Source organism: Ranitomeya variabilis, chromosome 4 (assembly GCF_051348905.1).
Source record: "Ranitomeya variabilis isolate aRanVar5 chromosome 4, aRanVar5.hap1, whole genome shotgun sequence".
In the NCBI taxonomy this organism is placed as follows: Eukaryota; Metazoa; Chordata; class Amphibia; order Anura; family Dendrobatidae; genus Ranitomeya; species Ranitomeya variabilis.
The window spans coordinates 305,229,452-305,255,880 of record NC_135235.1 but is presented as its reverse complement, the minus strand read 5'-3'; the positions used below and the strand labels follow the sequence as shown (position 1 = coordinate 305,255,880).

At 48.1% G+C, this 26,429-nt stretch overlaps 1 protein-coding gene across 2 annotated transcripts in view; it reads left to right on the top strand.

The window, feature by feature from the left end:
* TNFRSF25 (TNF receptor superfamily member 25) overlaps nt 1–26,429 on the top strand; it is a 111,663-nt gene that overhangs the window by 72,921 nt on the left and 12,313 nt on the right. For both annotated transcript variants that reach the window (XM_077257493.1, XM_077257494.1), the window contains exon 4: nt 1,128–1,259. In XM_077257493.1, the coding sequence (XP_077113608.1) occupies nt 1,128–1,259 (132 nt within the window). The remainder of the gene's footprint in view (nt 1–1,127; nt 1,260–26,429) is intronic.

Below are 26,429 nucleotides of genomic sequence, written 5' to 3'. Positions count from 1 at the left end.
TAAAGGGTCGATATTGACTTCTTTGACTGCTACCTTTAATAGTTGGCGCTAGTGTTCTAGCCTTGAATATGATATTTGCATATCTAATTTTGCATGAGAGCACTGATTGGCCTATAAGTCTCCTTACACCCTGCACAAGGAGAGACGTTCCCCCATAGAACCCTAACAAAGGCCTCTCATCCAGCCAAATCAGATCTCCTGGTTTGCACCGATGAGAGGCAAAATGCCCGAAACACGTGTCTGCAAATAGTGTCTGGTTTGGCTTTTATCCTTTGTCATGTGGCACCATTGTTAAAGGGTTGATATTGACTTTTAGGTCGGGATCACACTTGCGAGTTCAATGAGAGAAACTCGCATCAAAATCCGGCACTTCCACTTGCACTCGGGACCAGAGCATGCGGCTGCATGTATTTCTATGCAGCTGAATGCTCCGGTCCCGAGCGCTGGCGGCAGTGCCGGGTATTGATGTGAGAGACTCGCGCAAGATTCGCACATTGAACCCGCAAGTGTGACCTCGGCCTTAGGATTGCTATCCTCCACTCCTCCACCAATAGGTGGCGCTAGAGTTCTAGTCCTATTCCTCTCTGAAGAGGATATCTACAAACATAATAAATATAATAAAAGAAACATCTGCTCCTTTCCCTAGACGTGAGGTAATTACAGAAGCCAAAATGCAGAAGCACACATGGTGACTGCAGACTTGAGCCCCAAACCTAGACAACCCATTTAAGAGTGTACTTAATTTTACACACAGCTGCATATTGGCATAGGTGTTTTGAGGGGGTAAATAAATAAGGACACGGTGTACTTTGTCATATGTTGTTGCTCATCTGAGCTTATTTATATAATTTAATTTTTTTTGTCCAGATACATAAAACCAAGAATTCAAAGAGGGTGTACTTAGTTGTTCTCATGAGTATAAATACCATCAATGCTATGATTTTTACTTTTGCAAATCTGGATATCTGCAGATTAGGGGTCATTACGTTAGTACCATCCAATGCTCACTGCTAATGGTGGGATCCCATAATGTGTAGTTGCCCAGTTGGGACAAGGGGTTGTGCCGTACGGTATAACAATAAGTAAGATTTGCAGAGATAAGCCTGTCTCAACCTTTTTTTTAACAGACATAGAAGTTGAAGAGGTGAAATGCTCTGCAAAAACAGATGCAAAGTGTGTGTGTAAAGCGGGGTATTACCGGGACCACGATGACTGCAGAGCTTGTACCATGTGTCACAACAGGAGGACAATCAGCAACTGTGAGTAACCTGCTAATTATTGTCTCAGATCAGTCAAAACAATGGTTGGTCTAGAAAACCTGTCTTCATATGCCTTATTAATAATTTCTTTCTCCAGAGGACCTGGTATGTCCACACATTAGACCATGTTCACACACTTAGTATTTGGTGAGTTCTTTACCTCAGTATTTGTAAGCCAAAACCAGGAGTGGGTGATAAATACAGAAGTGGTGATGTGTTTCTATTGACTTTTCCTCTGATTGTTTTACTCCTGGTTTTGGCTTACAAATACTGAGGTAAAAAACTGACCAAATACTCAACGTGTGCACGTGGCCTTACACACTTATCAAAACACCCACTTATTCTATCCTTTCGCCTCGTTCACAAGTTCAGTAGTTGGTGAGTTTTTTACCTCAGCATTTGTAAGCCTAAATCAGGAGCGGTTGATAAATACAGAAGTGGGGACGTGTTTCTATTATACTTTTCCTGTGATTGTTCCACTCCTGGTTTTGGCTTACAAATACTGAGGTAAAAAAACTCGCCAAATACTGAACGCATGAACGAGGCCTTGAGAATGTAGGGTTGCTCCCTCGTTCGGTGACACAGCGGGAACCATATTACAAGGTTCCTCATAGATTACAGCAGATCGCTGGATACCCTGCAGACATCATATTATCAGTCCTGCCACTCTATGGGTGTGTGCATGTTACATGTACATTGAATTTTTGAAGCTTTTTTTGTCACAAAACACAAGTACCATCAAAGTGAATGAGATTCCTGAACTCTCCAGTAAATGCTGCTTATTTTTTCATTGCAGGTTTGCAGCAGAAATCTGCAGCATGTCAACTCTTTCAGCGTTTTAGTTTCAGATTTCACCCATACTAATGATCAGGGAAAAATCTGCAACAAAAACACTAAAGAAAACGTGACAAAAATGTGTATTTCTCGCAGCGTTTTTTCTGACAACACATCAGGATTTGTAGCAGAATTTCCTGATGCAAATCCTAAACTTGTGAACAATTGGGCAAATTATTGTCTTTCCTACACCCACCCTTCCCCTCCATTTATTATTTATGACCCTGGGGAAAATGAATGGAAGCAGCCCAGAGCATTTCAGGTGAATCTGGTGATCTTAAGGAAAGAGAAAGAAGCTACCCACTCATTTATAAGTAGCAGTGAAATAACCTGGTGAAGGGAAATGTTGGGAGCAGGAGGGTACAGAGTGAAAACTAATGAGAAAATGGAAGAAGATTGGTTTTGGGGCTTTAAGATCCCATTACATCACACGAGAATGGTGCAGTAAATGGGTTCTTATGATATCAATTATTGATATTCAGTTACATAATGGCACTAGCTTGATGGTTCCAGTCTTTGGTACGAATGCTAAGTAATAACAGTCTATTTGCAGAGTTCCCCATTTCCGATCCTCAAGGCCCACCATCCATCATATCATATTTTCAGGATTGCATTAGTTTTGCAAAGGTGATAAATTCTATCACCTCTACAATACTAATGAAATCCTGACATCATGACCTCTGAGCCTTCAGGACCGGAGTTGGGGAACTCTGTGCTGGCACAAGGGCGACGAGGCTTCTGCAGTTGGTATAGAAGCGCAGGAAGTGGTGAACAACAACCCAGATACTCAGGAAGGCACTAAATGTGGTCTGCAACCACAGGTCTGGCAGGACTGAGCGCTATTCATTGGTCACTGCTGCCACAGACGGTGCCGGGTGCTCTCTATCTAACACGTGACACTCTCTCAAGCTGCACTTGTGGCTCAATAAAACACATGCTCGAGCCTCTACAGAATGTCTTCTCCGTCTTCTCCAGCAGTCTGTGTAGTTGACTCTGCCAGGCCGGACAGTAACATTGGGGGCACTTGAAGTGTCCGAGGGCAAGTTCGACCATGCATATCCATGATCTGGCTCAGCAAAACTTCCACACCCAGATTCCATTTTAACAAACGTATCTTTACTGTTATACATTTTTCCTTAACACAGCGGAACACAATAATAAACAACACAAAATATGCCTATCCACAGAAATAACGTGTAATACAAACTTTCCCTCATTGTCCCTATCCACACGTTACCAGTTCCTTTACTCCAGGAGGTTATCTTCCCACGTCGCAGGCCTGTCTGTCACTGCAGGGAGACGCTCCAGCCAAAGAGGAAAACAACAGGGAGTAAACAAAACTCTGTCTCTCAGGTCCAGACTGTAATCCTTGGGGGTTCAGCAGGTAAAGGTGGGGTGTTCGGCCTCTCAACAGAGGACCCGCTTACAGTTCATGGGTTCCAGGATCTGTGAAGATGTCACCGCTGAGTGCTCTGCAGTGTGGGAGCTGGGAACAATCTGGATGTCAGCTCCCAAGAGAGGGGAATCGTCCAGGCAATCTCCTATGTCGCATCTACAGGAGGGCACCAGCATACACAGACTTCTCTCTGCACAGAGAAGTTTCCCGGGCTCTCCTTCTTCTATCCCTCCTTCCTGGTCACATGACATAACAGGGGGGAGTCTAGCCAATACAGTTTGTTTCTCTTTAATCACATTCGGCATAGGTATAACTTCTGGCCACACGGGGGCAGTGTCTGTCACAGATTCTTCTATGTCAATGATAACAGAACAGTCACAGCCGACCAGCTCATTACACGCCCCCCCACTTGAAGGTTGGCAGTCCCTGTCAACGACTGTCTCCAGGGCGGCGATGGCTGTGGAGGTTGTAGGACCCGGCTGTGAAAAGGGCCACACATATTGGTCTCTGTAGGACTGTCCCGGGGGCACTCCTGCGGTGGTCCGCGCTGTCCGCCTAACGGGTGCTAGTCTCTCTCCCCGATCAGTCACTCCACTCTCCGCCCCAGTCGGTAAGTCAGTCAAGGAGGTAAGGGGTGCGGACGTGTCAGTCAGGCGAGCAGGGGTAGGGATGTTTTCCACTTCTACATCCCCGGTATCGGTGTCTCCCACAGTATTAGTGACATCCGTCTCTCTAGGCATTATAGGAGGGGAGTCAGGCTGAGAACGACAGGGGCGCAACATGTTACGGTGCAGGGTGCGGAGGCTGCCGCTGTCTTCGCCTTGTACTTGGTAGACGGGGCCACCAGGGCACGGGTGTCCAATTATTCGATAGACTTCGGTCTCCCACTTGGGCCGGAGTTTTCCTTGCGGTTTCTTTATACGAACTAGGACCAGTTGACCCACACTCAGTAGGTCTTCTTGTACTGGAAGTGGATCAGCGTGAACCTGGTCCTGGATCTGCTGTTCCACCAGCCGGTAGACAGTTTCCATCCTTTGACGGTGTGCTTGTAGCCAGGAAGGATAGGTACCACAGGTGTCTTCATCAGGGTTAGACAGGTGTAGCTCATGGATGCCTTTGCCTGGGCGGCCAAAAAGGAGGGTGTAAGGCGTGTATCCGGTGACAGAATGGACTTGGTTGTTATAGGCCCACAGCAGTTCTGGGAGGAATCGAGGCCAGTCGGGCTTTTTGTCCTCTGCTAAGGTTCGGATCAGTTGTAAGAGAGTCCGGTTGAAACGTTCACACGCGCCATTCCCTTGTGGATGATACGGGGTGGTCCTGGACTTCTTGATTCCATACATCTGCTGAAGTTCTTCAATGACTCGCCCTTCGAAACACGCCCCCTGATCCGAGTGCAGCCGCTCCGGACAGCCGTAGACCCGAACGAAGTGTTGACAGATGGCCTGTGCAGCTGATTCGGCAGTCTGATCTTTGGTAGCAACAGCGACGGCGAATTTCGTGAAGTGGTCCACCATCACCAGACAGTACTGGTAGCCACTATTCGCCGTTCCGATCAACAGATAGTCCACCATCAACAACTCGAGGGGCCTGGATGTGCTAATGGTCTGGACGGGTGCACGCTGCTCAGTAGACTTGTGGAGTTCACATGTACGACAGCTTAGGCAGACGTTTTCAACCAGCTTACGGAGTCCTGGGGAAAAAATGAATTGCTGGGTCCACCGGAGGGTCTTGTCTATGCCGAAGTGGCCGTTCCTTCTGTGGGCTTCAGCCACCATCTCATGGGCTAGCTGCACCGGGACGACAATCTGCAAACATTCTTCCAGCATATGGGATAAAAGGGCCCTGCGATACAAGACTCCATCCTTCACGATCAGCCGATCCCATTGGGCAAGTAGGGCAGAGGCCCTGGTTGATAGTCGGGCTCTTACTTCGGAGGGTGGTTTCTCTTGTGTCTTCACATACTGTTTCAGTAAGACGTGTTCAGGGTCTCGATCTTGAAGCTTGGCCCATTCTTGTTGGGACAGGGGGGACCCCACTACGGCTTCAATCCCGCCTACAGCATACTGGCGGCTATCTTCTATTTGTTTAGCTAGCCGGGCAAAGTCGGGCAGTTCATCTTCCTCCAACTCTTCATCCCGGTTCCCCACTGGCGGGGATGAGGTCACTCTGGAAAGGCTGTCAGCATTCTGATTCTCCTTCCCCGCTCTGTATTTAATTTTGTATTGGAATCTAGAGAGCCTTGCCATCCAGCGCTGTTCCATTGCCCCTAGTTTGGCATTTTCTAGGTGGGCAAGAGGATTGTTGTCTGTCACGACCAGCACCTCCGCCCCTGTCAGGTAGCCAGCAAATTTCTCTGTCATAGCCCAGGTCAGGGCCAGGAGTTCCAGGCGGAAAGAGCTGTAGTTGACGGGGTTCTTTTCGGTGTCACGGAGGGATCTACTGGCATAGGCTATTACGCGTTCCTTGTTATCTTGGACTTGGGAGAGGACCGCCCCGAGACCTTGAAGGCTGGCGTCGGTGTATAACTGGAACGGCAAGGTGTAGTCTGCAAATGCCAGAATAGGGGGTGATGTCAGAGCAGCTTGAAGCGCCCGGAAGGATTTTTCTTGGTCGGGCCCCCAGCTGATGCGTCGTCCTCTGGGACTGTTCGCGGTTCCTCGGAGGGTCACATGCAGTGGTTCCGCAAGCCGGGCAAAGTCCTTGACAAATCGGCGGTAATAGCCCGCTAGCCCCAGGAAAGCCTGGACTTCCTTGATGGTAGTTGGCTGTGGCCACTCTTGGACAGCTGCTATCTTCTCTGGAGAGGGTTGGACACCTTCGGCCGAGATCCGGTGTCCCAGATAATCGATCTCCTGCTGGAATAGACGGCACTTGCTGGGCTTCAACTTCAAGCCGTGTTTCTTCAAGCGCTGGAACACTTTGCCAAGCTTGTGAAGATGATCTTCAAAGGTGGCGGAGTATACCACGATGTCATCAAGGTATATCAGCGTGAATTCGAAGTTGAAATCTCCCAGACAGCGTTCCATCAGTCTCTGAAAGGTCCCTGGTGCGTTACTCAAGCCGAATGGCATCCGGTCAAACTCGTACAGGCCCATGGGAAGAATGAAGGCGGTCTTTTCTCTGTCCTTCTCACTCATGGGGACCTGCCAATATCCACTGGCCAAGTCTAGAGACGAAAAATATTTGGCCTTTTTCAGGGCGGTCAGTGACTCTTCGATCCGGGGGAGTGGATAGGAGTCCCGGATCGTGCAAGCGTTCAACCGACGGTAGTCTACGCAAAATCTCAGGGATCCATCTTTCTTTTTGACTATCACCATGGGTGCAGCCCATGGGCTCTGGCTCTCCCGCACCACTCCGGCGTGTAGCATAGATTCTAAGAGGCTTTTCACCTCCTGGTATTGTTGAGGTGGTATTTGTCGGTACCTCTCGCGAATAGGGGCAGTATCGCCCGTGGGAATCTCGTGTTGGATACTGGTGGTGTACCCGAAGTCGGTGTCATGCTTTGCAAAGGAGTCTTGGTGTTCTCGCAGTAGTTTCTCCATTTGAGACACTTCCTGTTTGGTGTACTGGGATGGGTCCAGTTGCACTTTTTCCAGTAGTTTTCGCCCAATGTCTTCATCATCTGCTTGAGCATTTATGGCTGAGACAGTTACCGTCCGGCCATCTTCTGTAGACGGGGTGAATTGTAAGGGTCCCATGGGGTTCACTTCTGTGGGTAGAGCATATACTCTGGCAAGTTGCGTGCCAGCCTCGAGAGCTACACCTACGTCTGCGGTGTTGTTTAGCCTGACAGGGACTCTTCCGTTCCTCACGACGGCTAGGGTGCGGGCGACCAGTGGGTTTAGCTTACCCCCACTTGGAGCCCTCAGCTCGATTAACACTTCAACTCCTTCAAGTTGTCGGTTGGTGTTAAGAGGCAGGGAAATTACTGTCTCTTTTTCAGCGGGCAAAGTAATCCGAGTACAGCGGGGCACTTTAATGGCTGCTAGGGGTACTGTATTTTCTGGCGTATAAGACTACTTTCTAACCCCTGAAAATCTTCTTAAAAGTCGGGGGTCGTCTTATACGCCGGGTGCCATCTTGTACGCCGAGTGCAGACACCAATGTGTATATGGTGGGTGGGGAGGAGTGGTCCCGATGACGAAGAGGGGGCATCTCACAGGAAAGTGTGAGTGGAGTATCCCCCCTTACCTCATTGTAGCTGCAGCATGGGGTCTCTGTGCTGGGGAGAGGCGGCAGCTGCTGCTCCTCTTTGTGCCGCATGGGTGCTGTGCTGTGGGGTGGTGGCCGCCGCTGCTCCCCAGCACCCCACACTGCAGTTACAATGAGGTAATGGGGGATACTCCACTCACACTTTCCTGTGAGATGCTCCCTCTTCGTCATCAGGACCACTCCCCCCCCGAAAGGCACATTAGTCACCGGCCCTATAAGACGACATACGGCGTATAAGAAGACCCCCGACTTTTAAGAAGATTTTATATTTTAACTGGAAAAGTTGGGGGGTCGTCTTATACGCCCAGTCGTCTTATATGCCGGAAAATACGGTAGTTGTTCCTTTGCCATCTGTTGAAGTCCAACGGTCCGGATTACGCGCTGGAACGCCAGACGAGTCGGTTTATGTTTGGTAATTTTCTGCCAGTACTTGGGCCCTTTTCTTGTCAACAGCATAAGATCCAGGTCTTTCAAGATATTCATTCCGATTATTACTGGGGTCTCGGAGCCGAAGCCTTCCTTGACAATGACGATTCCTCGTTTCCCTAGGTCTTGTCCACAGGCCTTCGTATCCATCCAGGCGACTCCGGTTACTGGAATGGGTAGGTTATTAGCCGCAATTATCTTAATGGTGGTATCTGGATCACAAGCAGTTCTTGGTTTGAGGTACTTTTCATAAAACTGTTCAGAGATCGTGGTCACTTGCGACCCAGTGTCCATCAATCCTTGCACCGCAACTCCCTCCAGAATAACTTCAAGTATAGGACTACTCGAGGCAAGAGTACTCCGCTGCTGGTTCTGTTTTTCTACACCCCGTTCTCTGTCCCCCCCTGCTGCTCGAACCTCAGCTGCAGGGGTGTCTAGTTTAACGGCGGCCATTGTGGTGAGACCTGGCGTGGTGGCTCTGCTTGTGGATGTAGCCGATATTCTGTTCGTCGTGGTAACTGATGGTTTGTTCGTTGAGGACAACGATTCGCCCTGTGGCGAGGGTCACCACATGACCAACACGGTCCCGCGGGACGGCTAGGTCGTATCCGCTGGTCTCTCTGTCGTTCTAGTGTTAACTGTGACACCTGTTGCTGTAAATCTGCTACCATCTGTTTCAGTTCCTCGGTGTCACTGTTGGGCTGTTTACTGTTTAATATGGATCTGCACGCAGCGCTCTGAGTCCCCACATCCATGACGGGTCCCCTAGAACGTTCTATGGCTTCCTGCTTGACTTCAGCGAAGGTGAGAGTCGGCGTCATCCGAATCAAGTCCTGTAGCGTACGGTTAAGATACTGGTCTCTCAGCCCTATAACGAATTGGTCTCTCAGTACCAGGTCACGAGGAGCCATAGTAGCCAGTTGTTCCCCTTTTGCACAGACTTGTTCAAGGAGTACCTGAAGGGCATTTGCATATTGGGGAATGTCCTCCCATTCAAGCTGTGTCCGTCTAAAGAACAGGTATCGCAGTGTTCCCTGGTACGTAGTAGGTCCATAGGTCTTTTCTAGCACCCGCACCAAATCCTCCAACACACGCTGCCCCCTGTTATGGTTCTCAATGGCAAGAGAACATAGCCCAGCAAACATACGAACTAGCTCTTGGAAGGATGGAAACTAAACTGACCATGAACTAAACCTGCCGCACAACTAACAGTAGCCGGGTAGCGTAGCCTGCGTTATATCCCTAGACGCCCAGCGCCGGCCGGAGGACTAACTAATCCTGGCAGAGGAAAATATAGTCCTGGCTCACCTCTAGAGAAATTTCCCCGAAAGGCAGACAGAGGCCCCCACAAATATTGGCGGTGATTTTAGATGAAATGACAAACGTAGTATGAAAATAGGTTTAGCAAAATTGAGGTCCGCTTACTAGATAGCAGGAAGACAGAAAGGGCACTTTCATGGTCAGCTGAAAACCCTATCAAAATACCATCCTGAAATTACTTTAAGACTCTAGTATTAACTCATAACATCAGAGTGGCAATTTCAGATCACAAGAGCTTTCCAGACACAGAAACGAAACTACAGCTGTGAACTGGAACAAAATGCAAAAACAAACAAGGACTAAGTCCAACTTAGCTGGGAGTTGTCTAGCAGCAGGAACATGCACAGAAAGGCTTCTGATTACAATGTTGACCGGCATGGAAGTGACAGAGGAGCAAGGCTAAATAGCGACTCCCACATCCTGATGGAAACAGGTGAACAGAGAGGATGATGCACACCAGTTCAATTCCACCAGTGGCCACCGGGGGAGCCCAAAATCCAATTTCACAACAGTACCCCCCCCCTCAAGGAGGGGGCACCGAACCCTCACCAGAACCACCAGGGCGATCAGGATGAGCCCTATGAAAGGCACGGACCAAATCGGAGGCATGAACATCAGAGGCAGTCACCCAAGAATTATCCTCCTGACCGTATCCCTTCCATTTGACCAGATACTGGAGTTTCCGTCTGGAAACACGGGAGTCCAAGATTTTTTCCACAACGTACTCCAACTCGCCCTCAACCAACACCGGAGCAGGAGGCTCAACGGAAGGCACAACCGGTACCTCATACCTGCGCAATAATGACCGATGAAAAACATTATGAATAGAAAAAGATGCAGGGAGGTCCAAACGGAAGGACACAGGGTTAAGAATCTCCAATATCTTGTACGGGCCGATGAACCGAGGCTTAAACTTGGGGGAAGAAACCCTCATAGGGACAAAACGAGAAGACAACCACACCAAGTCCCCAACACAAAGCCGAGGACCAACCCGACGCCGGTGGTTGGCAAAAAGCTGAGTCTTCTCCTGGGACAACTTCAAATTGTCCACTACCTGCCCCCAAATCTGATGCAACCTCTCCACCACAGCATCCACTCCAGGACAATCCGAAGATTCCACCTGACCAGAAGAAAATCGAGGATGAAACCCCGAATTACAGAAAAAGGGAGACACCAAGGTGGCAGAACTGGCCCGATTATTGAGGGCAAACTCCGCTAAAGGCAAAAAAGCAACCCAATCATCCTGATCTGCAGACACAAAACACCTCAAATATGTCTCCAAGGTCTGATTCGTCCGCTCGGTCTGGCCATTAGTCTGAGGATGGAAAGCAGACGAGAAAGACAAATCTATGCCCATCCTAGCACAGAATGCTCGCCAAAATCTAGACACGAATTGGGTACCTCTGTCAGAAACGATATTCTCCGGAATACCATGCAAACGGACCACATTTTGAAAAAACAGAGGAACCAACTCGGAAGAAGAAGGCAACTTAGGCAGGGGAACCAAATGGACCATCTTAGAGAAACGATCACACACCACCCAGATGACAGACATCTTCTGAGAAACAGGAAGATCCGAAATAAAATCCATCGAGATGTGCGTCCAGGGCCTCTTCGGGATAGGCAAGGGCAACAACAATCCACTAGCCCGAGAACAACAAGGCTTGGCCCGAGCACAAACGTCACAAGACTGCACGAAGCCTCGCACATCTCGAGACAGGGAAGGCCACCAGAAGGACCTTGCCACCAAATCGCTGGTACCAAAGATTCCAGGATGACCTGCCAACGCAGAAGAATGAACCTCAGAAATGACTTTACTGGTCCAATCATCAGGAACAAACAGTCTACCAGGTGGGCAACGATCAGGTCTATCCGCCTGAAACTCCTGCAAGGCCCGCCGCAGGTCTGGAGAAACGGCAGACAATATCACTCCATCCTTAAGGATACCTGTAGGTTCAGAATTACCAGGGGAGTCAGGCTCAAAACTCCTAGAAAGGGCATCCGCCTTAACATTCTTAGAACCCGGCAGGTAGGACACCACAAAATTAAACCGAGAGAAAAACAACGACCAGCGCGCCTGTCTAGGATTCAGGCGTCTGGCGGACTCAAGATAAATTAGATTTTTGTGGTCAGTCAATACCACCACCTGATGTCTAGCCCCCTCAAGCCAATGACGCCACTCCTCAAAAGCCCACTTCATGGCCAAAAGCTCCCGATTCCCAACATCATAATTCCGCTCGGCGGGCGAAAATTTACGCGAGAAAAAAGCACAAGGTCTCATCACGGAGCAATCGGAACTTCTCTGCGACAAAACCGCCCCAGCTCCGATTTCAGAAGCGTCGACCTCAACCTGAAAAGGAAGAGCAACATCAGGCTGACGCAACACAGGGGCGGAAGAAAAGCGGCGCTTAAGCTCCCGAAAGGCCTCCACAGCAGCAGGGGACCAATCAGCAACATCAGCACCCTTCTTAGTCAAATCAGTCAATGGTTTAACAACATCAGAAAAACCAGCAATAAATCGACGATAAAAGTTAGCAAAGCCCAAAAATTTCTGAAGACTCTTAAGAGAAGAGGGTTGCGTCCAATCACAAATAGCCTGAACCTTGACAGGATCCATCTCGATGGAAGAGGGGGAAAAAATATATCCCAAAAAGGAAATCTTTTGAACCCCAAAAACGCACTTAGAACCCTTCACACACAAGGAATTAGACCGCAAAACCTGAAAAACCCTCCTGACCTGCTGGACATGAGAGTCCCAGTCATCCGAAAAAATCAAAATATCATCCAGATACACAATCATAAATTTATCCAAATAATCACGGAAAATGTCATGCATAAAGGACTGAAAGACTGAAGGGGCATTTGAAAGACCAAAAGGCATCACCAAATACTCAAAGTGGCCCTCGGGCGTATTAAATGCGGTTTTCCACTCATCCCCCTGCTTAATTCGCACCAAATTATACGCCCCACGAAGATCTATCTTAGAGAACCACTTGGCCCCCTTTATGCGAGCAAACAAATCAGTCAGCAGTGGCAACGGATATTGATATTTAACCGTGATTTTATTCAAAAGCCGATAATCAATGCACGGCCTCAAAGAGCCATCTTTCTTAGCCACAAAGAAAAAACCGGCTCCTAAGGGAGATGACGAAGGACGAATATGTCCCTTTTCCAAGGACTCCTTTATATATTCTCGCATAGCAGCATGTTCAGGCACAGACAGATTAAATAAACGACCCTTAGGGTATTTACTACCCGGAATCAAATCTATGGCACAATCGCACTCCCGGTGCGGAGGTAATGAACCAAGCTTAGGTTCTTCAAAAACGTCACGATATTCAGTCAAGAATTCAGGAATCTCAGAGGGAATAGATGATGAAATGGAAACCACAGGTACGTCCCCATGCGTCCCCTTACATCCCCAGCTTAACACAGACATAGCTTTCCAGTCAAGGACTGGGTTATGAGATTGCAGCCATGGCAATCCAAGCACCAACACATCATGTAGGTTATACAGCACAAGAAAGCGAATAATCTCCTGGTGATCCGGATTAATCCGCATAGTTACTTGTGTCCAGTATTGTGGTTTATTGCTAGCCAATGGGGTGGAGTCAATCCCCTTCAGGGGTATAGGAGTTTCAAGAGGCTCCAAATCATACCCACAGCGTTTGGCAAAGGACCAATCCATAAGACTCAAAGCGGCGCCAGAGTCGACATAGGCATCCGCGGTAATAGATGATAAAGAACAAATCAGGGTCACAGATAGAATAAACTTAGACTGACTGTAAAGTGCCAATTGAAACAGACTTATCAAGCTTCTTAGTACGCTTAGAGCATGCTGATATAACATGAGTTGAATCACCGCAATAGAAGCACAACCCATTTTTTCGTCTAAAATTCTGCCGTTCACTTCTGGACAGAATTCTATCACATTGCATATTCTCTGGCGTCTTCTCAGTAGACACCGCCAAATGGTGCACAGGTTTGCGCTCCCGCAGACGCCTATCGATCTGGATAGCCATGGTCATGGACTCATTCAGACCCGCAGGCACAGGGAACCCCACCATAACATCCTTAATGGCATCAGAGAGACCCTCTCTGAAATTCGCCGCCAGGGCGCACTCATTCCACTGAGTAAGCACAGCCCATTTACGGAATTTCTGGCAGTATATTTCAGCTTCGTCTTGCCCCTGAGATAGGGACATCAAGGCCTTTTCCGCCTGAAGTTCTAACTGAGGTTCCTCATAAAGCAACCCCAAGGCCAGAAAAAACGCATCCACATTGAGCAACGCAGGATCCCCTGGAGCCAATGCAAAAGCCCAATCCTGAGGGTCGCCCCGGAGCAGAGAAATCACAATCCTGACCTGCTGAGCAGGATCTCCAGCAGAGCGAGATTTCAGGGACAAAAACAACTTGCAATTATTTTTGAAATTTTGAAAGCAAGATCTATTCCCCGAGAAAAATTCAGGCAAAGGAATTCTAGGTTCAGATATAGGAACATGAACAACAAAATCTTGTAAGTTTTGAACTTTCGTGGTGAGATTATTCAAACCTGCAGCTAAACTCTGAATATCCATTTTAAACAGGTGAACACAGAGCCATTCCAGGATTAGAAGGAGAGAGAGAGAGAAAGGCTGCAATATAGGCAGACTTGCAAGAGATTCAATTACAAGCACACTCAGAACTGAGAAAAAAAAAATAAAAATCTTCAGCAGACTTCTCTTTTCTCTCCTTTCTCTGTCAATTAATTTAACCCTTTTAGGCCGGTCAAACTGTTATGGTTCTCAATGGCAAGAGAACATAGCCCAGCAAACATACGAACTAGCTCTTGGAAGGATGGAAACTAAACTGACCATGAACTAAACCTGCCGCACAACTAACAGTAGCCGGGTAGCGTAGCCTGCGTTATATCCCTAGACGCCCAGCGCCGGCCGGAGGACTAACTAATCCTGGCAGAGGAAAATATAGTCCTGGCTCACCTCTAGAGAAATTTCCCCGAAAGGCAGACAGAGGCCCCCACAAATATTGGCGGTGATTTTAGATGAAATGACAAACGTAGTATGAAAATAGGTTTAGCAAAATTGAGGTCCGCTTACTAGATAGCAGGAAGACAGAAAGGGCACTTTCATGGTCAGCTGAAAACCCTATCAAAATACCATCCTGAAATTACTTTAAGACTCTAGTATTAACTCATAACATCAGAGTGGCAATTTCAGATCACAAGAGCTTTCCAGACACAGAAACGAAACTACAGCTGTGAACTGGAACAAAATGCAAAAACAAACAAGGACTAAGTCCAACTTAGCTGGGAGTTGTCTAGCAGCAGGAACATGCACAGAAAGGCTTCTGATTACAATGTTGACCGGCATGGAAGTGACAGAGGAGCAAGGCTAAATAGCGACTCCCACATCCTGATGGAAACAGGTGAACAGAGAGGATGATGCACACCAGTTCAATTCCACCAGTGGCCACCGGGGGAGCCCAAAATCCAATTTCACAACAGCCCCCTGACCGTCTCCAGTCTGACTGTCGTCCATGCCTCCCCCTCTAGCGTCAGTACCGCCATTTCTGCCAAGGTCTTAGGGTCAATATTATACATTTCTCCCAGTATCCGCACTTGTTCCGCCCACTCTGGTACGGGGTAGTTTCGCCCGCCAAATTTCCTGACCTGGTTTACAATGGACACCGGCGGCGGTTTCTGACTGTATACTGGGCCTGGGTGGGAATCCTGCTGGGCACAGATCCTGCCGACTACGCCAGATGAAGTGTCCGAGGGCAAGTTCGCCCATGCATATCCATGATCTGGCTCAGCAAAACTTCCACACCCAGATTCCATTTTAACAAACGTATCTTTACTGTTATACATTTTTCCTTAACACAGCGGAACACAATAATAAACAACACAAAATATGCCTATCCACAGAAATAACGTGTAATACAAACTTTCCCTCACTGTCCCTATCCACACGTTACCAGTTCCTTTACTCCAGGAGGTTATCTTCCCACGTCGCAGGCCTGTCTGTCACTGCAGGGAGACGCTCCAGCCAAAGAGGAAAACAACAGGGAGTAAACAAAACTCTGTCTCTCAGGTCCAGACTGTAATCCTTGGGGGTTCAGCAGGTAAAGGTGGGGTGTTCGGCCTCTCAACAGAGGACCCGCTTACAGTTCATGGGTTCCAGGATCTGTGAAGATGTCACCGCTGAGTGCTCTGCAGTGTGGGAGCTGGGAACAATCTGGATGTCAGCTCTCAAGAGAGGGGAATCGTCCAGGCAATCTCCTATGTCGCATCTACAGGAGGGCACCAGCATACACAGACTTCTCTCTGCACAGAGAAGTTTCCCGGGCTCTCCTTCTTCTATCCCTCCTTCCTGGTCACATGACATAACAGGGGGAGTCTAGCCAATACAGTTTGTTTCTCTTTAATCACATTCGGCATAGGTATAACTTCTGGCCACACGGGGGCAGTGTCTGTCACAGATTCTTCTATGTCAATGATAACAGAACAGTCACAGCCGACCAGCTCATTACACACTCTCCGCATCAGTCTCTGTAGTGGGTTCTCCCAGGCAGGACAGTAACATTGGGGACACTCTCCGCAGCGGTCCCTGTAGTTGGCTCTCCCAGGCAGGACAGTAACATTGGGGACACTCTCTGTAGCAGTCTCTGCTGTTGGCTCTCCCAGGCAAGGCAGAACAGTAACATTGGGGACACTCTCTGCAGCAGTCTCTGTAGTTGGCTCTCCCAGGCAGGACAGTAACATTGGGGACAGTCTCTGTAGCAGTCTCTGCTGTTGGCTCTCCCAGGCAGGACAGTAACATTGGGGATACTCTCCGCAGCAGTCTCTGTAGTTGGCTCTCCCAGGCCAGACAGTGACATTGGGGACACTCTCTGTATGAGTCTCTGCTGTTGGCTCTCCCAGGCCGGACAGTATCATTGGGGACACTCTCTGTAGCAGTCTCTGCTGTTGGCTCTCCCAGGCAAGGCAGAACAGTAACATTGGGGACACTTTCCGCAGTAATCTCTGTAGTTGGCTCTCCCAGGCAGGACAGTAACATTGGGGATACTCTCCGCAGCAGTCTCTGTAGTTGGCTCTCCCAGGCCAGACAGTGACATTGGGGACACTCTCCGCAGCAGTCTCTGTAGTTGGCTCTCCCAGGCAGGACAGTGACATTGGGGACACTCTCCGCAGCAGTCTCTGCTGTTGGCTCTCCCAGGCAGGACAGTGACATTGGGGATACTCTCCGCAGCAGTCTCTGTAGTTGGCTCTCCCAGGCTGGACAATGACATTGGGGGCACTCTCCGCAGCAGTCTCTGCTGTTGGCTCTCCCAGGCAGGACAGTGACATTGGGGACACTCTCCGCAGCAGTCTCTGTAGTTGGCTCTCCCAGGCAGGACAGTGACATTGGGGACACTCTCCGCAGCAGTCTCTGTAGTTGGCTCTCCCAGGCAGGACAGTAACATTGGGGATACTCTCCGCAGCAGTCTCTGTAGTTGGCTCTCCCAGGCCAAACAGTGACATTGGGGACACTCTCTGTATGAGTCTCTGTAGTTGGCTCTCCCAGGCCGGACAGTAACATTGGGGACACTCTCTGTAGCAGTCTCTGCTGTTGGCTCTCCCAGGCAAGGCAGAACAGTAACATTGGGGACACTCTCCGCAGTAATCTCTGTAGTTGGCTCTCCCAGGCAGGACAGTGACATTGGGGACACTCTCCGCAGCAGTCTCTGCTGTTGGCTCTCCCAGGCAGGACAGTGACATTGGGGATACTCTCCGCAGCAGTCTCTGTAGTTGGCTCTCCCAGGCAGGACAATGACATTGGGGGCACTCTCCGCAGCAGTCTCTGCTGTTGGCTCTCCCAGGCAGGACAGTGACATTGGGGACACTCTCCACAGCAGTCTTTGTAGTTGGCTCTCCCAGGCAGGACAGTGACATTGGGGACACTCTCCGCAGCAGTCTCTGTAGTTGGCTCTCCCAGGCAGGACAGTGATATTGGGGGCACTCTCCACAGCAGTCTCTTTAACCAGTATTGTAGTGTAAAGGTTGCAGGTAGTGACAGGCAGGATATGGGATGTGGTAGCAATAAGTGGCAGGCAGGGGCACAACTTAGTTTTGCAGCACACAAAACTGTACAAGTAAGTGGAGTGCCCGCTAGAACCCTGGGGTACTCGGTACTGGGTCCGGTGGTACTTAAAGGGATGGTCACAGTGGCAGTGACCCGGTCCGTGGCCCTGGGCATTCAGTTAAAGGGGATGTGAATGAAAGTGGAAATAAAGTCTTTAACACATAGTTTGTGACGCCATCTGTGGTGTTCGGCCAGGATGGCTGACACAGCTTAAAGGGACCGCTGGGGCTGATGGTAATGCAGCTTGGATGGTTCTGCTCCCCACAGGTGGAGCGGGGCCCCAGGGCTACCTGGTACACTTGGTAAGAGATGGAAAACGATGGGGTGCAGGACTGAGGGCGCAGGTAATGATTGAAGAACACAAGGGTAGCAGTTTCCTTTACCTTTTACTGATGAAATACAGGTACAGTCCAGGGTACAGGTAACAGGTGATGATGGGGCCCGGGCAGCCTGGAAGCAACTTGAGATCCACCTAACCAGGTGGGTTCGGAGGCCTTCCTTCTGCGCTTTGTACTCTGACCCTTCTGCCTGAAGCTCTGCACAAGTCCTCTCAGTAAATGCAGAGACCTCAGTGACATATTATATGTCAAAGAAGTGAAGCTTAAAACAACATGCAGCACAAAGAAAAACCCACTTCAAAACTTAGTAATGAAGGAGGAAAAGGAGCAAATAGGCATCTATAGTAACAAAGCCAGTAATTTTATTAGTAACAAAAAAAAGTATACAACAGCAGTGACCATTTATAAAATAACACATGATAAAGCTAAAGCCGGAAAGAAACAGATGAACCCAGGGAATCCATAATTGCAAATTGCCCATATAACCATTGCAGCATTTTGAATAAAGTGCCAGTGCCTATGTATACAGTAAGGTGGTAAGAGCACCGCTGCCAACAATGTAGAATAAAGTTAACAGAATGAACATAAGGAGGGCTTTTAACTTACCAAGGGCAGAGCAAGAGTGGACCCTGGGCCAGGTGTGGTAGGACCCCGACGCGCGTTTCACGTGTCTAATGCATCGCTTTATCAAGGGGAAGTCCTCTCAGTGTCTGTACTTCCAACCCATATGGCGGACAGCCTGAGCCTGTCATGGGCACTGCCTTCTCACTGGCAGCCCCAGGTTCCTGACCTGCTGTGTTGCCTCCGGGTGTCAGTTGGGGGCAGGAGACTTGGAATCTCCTGCCCTCAGGATTCGGTGGCTGGGTATGCAATCCTCTCACCACCTCGGACTCCGGTGTCCGGTCCCTAAGCGCTTTTTCTTGGAATGAGCCCAATCGCAGCTCCAGACCCCAGTCCCCCTCCTCACGTGCTTCCTTTCCCTTCAGTGTCTCACACTAAACTCACCAACCCCGCCTCCAGACCAGAACTTATAGGGAAGCTACACTGAAACCGGGTTTAGAGCTCCCCCTTCTGGTCTGGAGTTAGGAAGGTGTTGTATGTTTGTATTACCTGATTAGGGAATCCCTCTTTGCATCAAGACATGACACCCATCCCCCGTGAGGAAGGCAATGCCATTGTGGCAACCGGACTCCTGGAGTGCTACATAAGTATACATTGTTATTCTATTTTATTGGGAGGTGGGGTAAACAGCTCCAATGTTACCCAACTGCTACAGTGGATCTGTAAACTATGTACAGGGACCACATGGTCAACATCAAGCAAAGCTGCAACACCTTTACAATAAGTCAGAGAGACACAAACTATAGGTTAGCCTTATTTGGGAACTAATCTATTTGCCTTTCACTCCACCGGAGCACACCTGGGCTCTCCAGTGGTGCAAAAAAACTATTTATACGATCAACTCTTTATACAGAGCAGAAAAGCAGCACAGAGTATTTCAGGAATTTAATGATGACCTTGGAGGGGGAGAAGAGCTGTCTACTTAAAGGGAAACTCTGCCCTTACATCAAACTGCTCTTACATAAGGTGATAGACCCTGATTCCAGCGATATGTCACATACTGGGCTGCTTGCTGTAGATTTGGAAAAAAATCTATTTTTTCAACAGGAGAGCTAATCATTAGGGGGATGGTAAACCTTCTGCAGATAGTCCTCTATATTCATGATCCCTGTATAACCTTGCCCCCACCACTCATTACAAGCTTTCTGCCTATGCACAGTGTACACATACAGCAGCCAGTCGGTGGTGTGTGCGGTGTTATACAAAGCTCAGCAATCCGAGCTCTGCTAGATCTGCAGCAAATAAAACTATTATTTTATTAAAACTGCAGCAAGTAGTCCAGCAAGTGACACACAGCTAGAATCGAGGTCTCTGCCCCTACATCATGATGATGTCAGATGGGACAGCAAAAACCTGCTGACAGATTTGTTATTGAGGTCAGGTATCTAAGTAGTGATGTATTCAGAAAGTCTCTTGTAGAAAAGGGGCCGATGTAGTGACTGGGTCAGATCAGATAACACATGTACTAAATAGTGTAATGTCTTCCTTTGCTCCATATTTCTAGTAATGACAGACAATTTGGGGTGGTGGATCTACATTCTGCCCAGGACCATTGTGCACAGCAGCCAGGATGTCATTTTATTTGGTCACTGACTGTGCACAGATTCACTGTCTCTTCTGCCACCTAGTGGCCACATTACAATTTTCATGCTGTGTACAGTTCTTTACATTATTGTTATTATTATTATTATTGTCTATTTTTATTGCACCATTGATTCCGTGGTGCTGTACATGAGGAGGGGTTACATGCAAAACACAAGTCAAAAGTACAATGAAAAAACTAATAGTGACAGACAGGTACAGAGGGGAGAGGACCCTACCCTTGTGGGCTTACAATCTATAGGATAATGGGGAAGAAGACAGTAGGTTCGGGGGTTTTGACAGCTCTGGTGTTGGTGAGACGGCGGCTCTGATAGTGGCAAGGTGGCAGCAGGGTCATTGCAGGCTGTAGGCTGTTCTGAAGACATGGGTTTTCAAGTTCCTCTTGAAAGTTCTGAATGAAGGGGATAATCGGATATGTTGGGTCACGGAAATCCAGAGGATGAGGCATACTCGGGAGAAGTCATGTGGGCGATTGGGTGAGGAGAATATGAGTGTGTAGGAGAGAAGGAGGTCTTGGGAGGACAGGAAGTTATGTGTGGGAAAATATCAGATACCAAGTGCACAGGTGGTAAGATGTGATTTGGAGAGGAGATGAGTAAGCTCTCCTTCAGTGATGGTGGGCAAGAAGGTGGTTGAGTAGTAAAGACTTGACTGATTTTGTTGATCTTGCTGAAATGTACGGTGAAGTCTTCGTCAGAGATGAGGGAGGTCAGAGGGGGCAGTTGTGGGCGTAGCAAGTTAAAGGTGATAAATAACTGGTTGGGTTTGTGGGATAAGGAGGATACAAAGGTTGTGAAGTAGGCCTGTTTAGCAGAGGTGAGTGCTGACTTGAATGTGAAAGTTGCTTTTTCTGAGTGTGGTGAAGTCTTCCTGTGAGTATGTTCTCCTCCAACGTCGCTCTGCAACCCTGGACACTGTCCAAAGCTTTTTAGTGAGGTTGGTGTGCCAGGGTTGTCTGTCATGTTCTCAATGGCAAGAGAACATAGCTTCAATATATATAGGAACTAGCTCTTGGAAGATGGGAACTGAGCTGACCATGAACTAAACCTAACGCACAACTAGCAGTGGCCGGGTAGCATGCCTACGTTGATTCTAGATGCCCAGCACCAGCCGGAGGACTAAATAATGCTAGCAGAGGAAAATATTAGTCCTAGCTCACCTCTAGAGAAATACCCCGAAAGGAGACAGAGGCATGCCACATGTATTGGCGGTGAATTAAGATGAAATAACAAACGTAGTATGAAAATAGGTTTAGCAAATTTGAGGTCCACTTACTACATAGCAGAAGACAGAAAGGACACTTTCATGGTCAGCTGAAAACCCTATCAAAATACCATCCAGAAATTACTTTAAAACTCTGGCATTAACTCATAACACCAGAGTGGCAATTCCTGTTCACAAGAGCTTTCCAGACACAGTAACGAAACTACAGCTGTGAACTGGAACAAAAATGCAAAAACAAACATGGACAAGAGTCCAACTTATCTAGTAGTTGTCTAGGAGCAGGAACAAGCACAGAGAGGCTTCTGATAACATTGTTGACCGGCAAGCAACTAACAGAGAAGCAAGGTTATATAGCGACTCCCACATCTTGATGGGAACAGGTGAACAGAGAAGATGAAGACACCAGTTCAATTCCACCAGTAGCCACCGGGGGAGCCCAGAATCCAAATTCACAACAGTACCCCCCCCCTCAAGGAGGGGGCACCGAACCCTCACCAGAACCACCAGGGCGATCAGGATGGGCCCTATGAAAGGCACGAACCAAATCAGAGGCATGAACATCAGATGCATTCACCCAAGAATTATCCTCCTGGCCGTATCCCTTCCACTTGACCAGATACTGGAGTCTCCGTCTGGAAACACGAGAGTCTAAGATTTTCTCCACAACGTACTCCAACTCACCCTCAACCAACACCGGAGCAGGAGGCTCAACGGAAGGCACAACCGGTACCTCATACCTGCGCAATAATGACCGATGAAAAACGTTATGAATAGAAAAGGATGCAGGGAGGTCCAAACGGAAGGAAACAGGGTTAAGAATCTCCAATATCTTATACGGGCCGATGAACCGAGGCTTAAACTTAGGAGAAGAGACCCTCATAGGGACAAAACGAGAAGACAACCACACCAAATCCCCAACACAAAGCCGAGGACCAACACGACGGTGGCGGTTGGCAAAAAGCTGAGTCTTCTCCTGGGACAACCTCAAATTGTCCACCACCTGCCCCCAGATCTGATGCAATCTCTCCACCACAGCATCCACTCCAGGACAATCCGAAGATTCCACCTGACCAGAGGAAAATCGAGGATGAAACCCCGAATTACAGAAAAACGGGGACACCAAAGTGGCAGAGCTGGCCCGATTATTGAGAGCGAACTCTGCCAATGGCAAAAAAGCAACCCAATCATCCTGGTCAGCAGACACAAAACACCTCAGATATGTCTCCAGGGTCTGATTAGTCCGCTCGGTCTGGCCATTCGTCTGAGGATGGAAAGCGGACGAAAAAGATAAATCTATGCCCATCCTAGCACAGAATGCCCGCCAAAATCTAGACACGAATTGGGTCCCTCTGTCAGAAATGATATTCTCAGGAATACCATGCAAACGAACAACATTTTGAAAAAACAGAGGAACCAACTCGGAAGAAGAAGGCAACTTGGGCAGAGGAACCAAATGGACCATCTTAGAGAAACGGTCACACACCACCCAGATGACAGACATCTTCTGAGAAACAGGCAGATCTGAAATAAAATCCATCGAGATGTGTGTCCAAGGCCTCTTAGGAATAGGCAAGGGCAACAATAATCCACTAGCCCGAGAACAACAAGGCTTGGCCCGAGCACAAACGTCACAAGACTGCACAAAACCTCGCACATCTCGTGACAGGGAAGGCCACCAGAAGGACCTTGCCACCAAATCCCTGGTACCAAAAATGCCAGGATGACCTGCCAACGCAGAAGAATGCACCTCAGAGATGACTCTACTGGTCCAATCATCAGGAACAAACAGTTTATCAGGTGGGCAACGATCCGGTCTATCCGCCTGAAACTCCTGCAAGGCCCGCCGCAGGTCTGGAGAAACGGCTGACAATACCACTCCATCCTTAAGGATACCTGTGGGCTCAGAGTTACCAGGCGAGTCAGGCTCAAAACTCCTAGAAAGGGCATCCGCCTTAACATTCTTAGAACCCGGTAGGTATGACACCACAAAATTAAACCGAGAGAAAAATAATGACCAGCGCGCCTGTCTAGGATTCAGGCGCCTGGCGGTCTCAAGATAAATCAAGTTTTTGTGGTCAGTCAATACCACCACCTGATGTCTGGCCCCCTCAAGCCAATGGCGCCACTCCTCAAAAGCCCACTTCATGGCCAAAAGCTCCCGATTCCCAACATCATAATTCCGCTCAGCGGGCGAAAATTTACGGGAAAAGAAGGCACAAGGCCTCATCACGTAGCAGTCAGAACTTTTCTGCGACAACACTGCCCCAGCTCCGATCTCAGAAGCGTCGACCTCAACCTGAAGAGGTAGAGCAACATCAGGCTGACGCAACACAGGGGCAGAGGAAAAACGGCGCTTAAGCTCCCGAAAGGCCTCCACAGCGTCAGGGGACCAATCAGCAACATCAGCACCCTTCTTAGTCAAATCGGTCAATGGCTTAGCAATATCCGAAAAACCAGCAATAAATCGACGATAAAAGTTAGCAAAGCCCAAAAATTTCTGAAGACTCTTAAGAGAAGAGGGCTGCGTCCAATCACAAATAGCTTGAACCTTGACAGGATCCATTTCAATGGAAGAGGGAGAAAAAATATATCCCAAAAAGGAAATCCTCTGTACCCCAAAAACACACTTAGAACCCTTCACACACAAAGAATTAGACCGCAAAACCTGGAAAACCCTCCTGACTTGCTGGACATGAGAGTCCCAGTCATCCGAAAAAATCAGAATATCATCCAGATACACAATCATAAATTTATCCAAATAATCGCGAAAAATATCATGCATAAAAGGACTGGAAAACTGACGGAGCATTTGAAAGACCAAAAGGCATCACTAAATACTCAAAGTGGCCCTCGGGCGTATTAAATGCGGTCTTCCACTCATCCCCCTGCCTGATTCGCACCAAATTATACGCCCCACGAAGGTCAATCTTAGAGAACCACTTGGCCCCCTTTATGCGAGCAAACAAATCAGTCAGCAACGGCAATGGGTATTGATATTTAACAGTGATTTTGTTCAAAAGCCGATAATCGATACATGGTCTCAAAGAGCCGTCTTTTTTTGACACAAAGAAAAAACCGGCTCCTAAGGGAGATGACGATGGACGAATATGTCCCTTTTCCAAGGACTCCTTTATATATTCTCGCATAGCAGCATGTTCAGGCACAGACAGATTAAACAAACGACCCTTTGGGTATTTACTAACCGGGATTAAATCTATGGCACAATCGCACTCTCGGTGCGGAGGTAACGAACCAAGCTTGGATTCTTCAAAGACGTCACGATAGTCAGACAGGAACTCAGGAATTTCAGAGGGAATAGATGATGAAATGGAAACCACAGGTACATCCCCATGAGCCCCCTTACATCCCCAGCTCAACACAGACATAGCTCTCCAGTCGAGGACTGGGTTGTGAGATTGCAGCCAAGGCAATCCTAGCACCAAATCATCATGTAGATTATGCAGCACCAGAAAGCGAATAATCTCCTGATGATCCGGATTAATACGCATAGTTACTTGTGTCCAGTATTGTGGTTTATTATTAGCCAATGGGGTGGAGTCAATCCCCTTCAGAGGAATAGAAGTCTCCAAAGGCTCTAAATCATACCCACAGCGTTTGGCAAAGGACCAATCCATAAGACTCAAAGCGGCGCCAGAGTCGACATAGGCGTCCGTGGTAATAGATGACAAAGAGCAAATCAGGGTCACAGATAGAATAAACTTAGACGGTAAGGTGCAAATGGAAACAGATTTATCAAGCTTTTTAGTGCGTTTAGAGCATGCTGATATAACATGAGTAGAATCACCACAATAGAAACACAACCCATTTTTCCGTCTAAAATTCTGCCGCTCGCTTCGGGACAGAATTCTATCACACTGCATACTCTCTGGCGACTTCTCAGTGGACACCGCCAGATGGTGCACTGGTTTGCGCTCCCGCAAACGCCTATCGATCTGAATAGCCATTGTCATGGACTCATTCAGACCCGCAGGCACAGGGAACCCCACCATAACATCCTTAATGGCATCAGAGAGACCCTCTCTGAAAGTCGCCGCCAGGGCGCACTCATTCCACTGAGTAAGCACAGACCATTTACGGAATCTTTGGCAGTAAATTTCCGCTTCATCTTGCCCCTGAGATAGGGACATCAAAGTTTTTTCTGCCTGAAGCTCCAAATGAGGTTCGTCATAAAGCAACCCCAAGGCCAGAAAAAACGCATCCACATTGAGCAACGCAGGATCCCCTGGTGTCAATGAAAAAGCCCAGTCTTGAGGGTCGCCCCGGAGCAAGGAAATCACAATCCTGACCTGCTGTGCAGGGTCTCCAGCAGAGCGAAATTTCAGGGACAAAAATAATTTGCAATTATTTCGAAAATTCTGAAACCCAGATCTATTCCCCGAGAAAAATTCCGGCAAAGGAATTCTCGGCTCAGATACAGGTGCATGACAAACAAAGTCTTGCAAATTTTGTACCTTCGTGGCGAGATTATTCAAACCTGCAGTTACACTCTGAAGATCCATTACAAACAGGTGGACACAGAGCCATTCAAAGATTAGAAGGAGAAAAAAAAAAAAAAAATCTCAGCAGACTTCTTATTTCTCTCCTTTCTCAGCCAAGGATTTTAACCCTTTAGTGGGCCGGTCAAACTTTCATGTTCTCAATGGCAAGAGAACATAGCTTCAATATATATAGGAACTAGCTCTTGGAAGATGGGAACTGAGCTGACTATGAACTAAACCTAACGCACAACTAGCAGTGGCCGGGTAGCATGCCTACGTTGATTCTAGATGCCCAGCACCAGCCGGAGGACTAAATAATGCTAGCAGAGGAAAATATTAGTCCTAGCTCACCTCTAGAGAAATACCCCGAAAGGAGACAGAGGCCCCCCACATGTATTGGCGGTGAATTAAGATGAAATAACAAACGTAGTATGAAAATAGGTTTAGCAAATTTGAGGTCCACTTACTACATAGCAGAAGACAGAAAGGACACTTTCATGGTCAGCTGAAAACCCTATCAAAATACCATCCAGAAATTACTTTAAAACTCTGGCATTAACTCATAACACCAGAGTGGC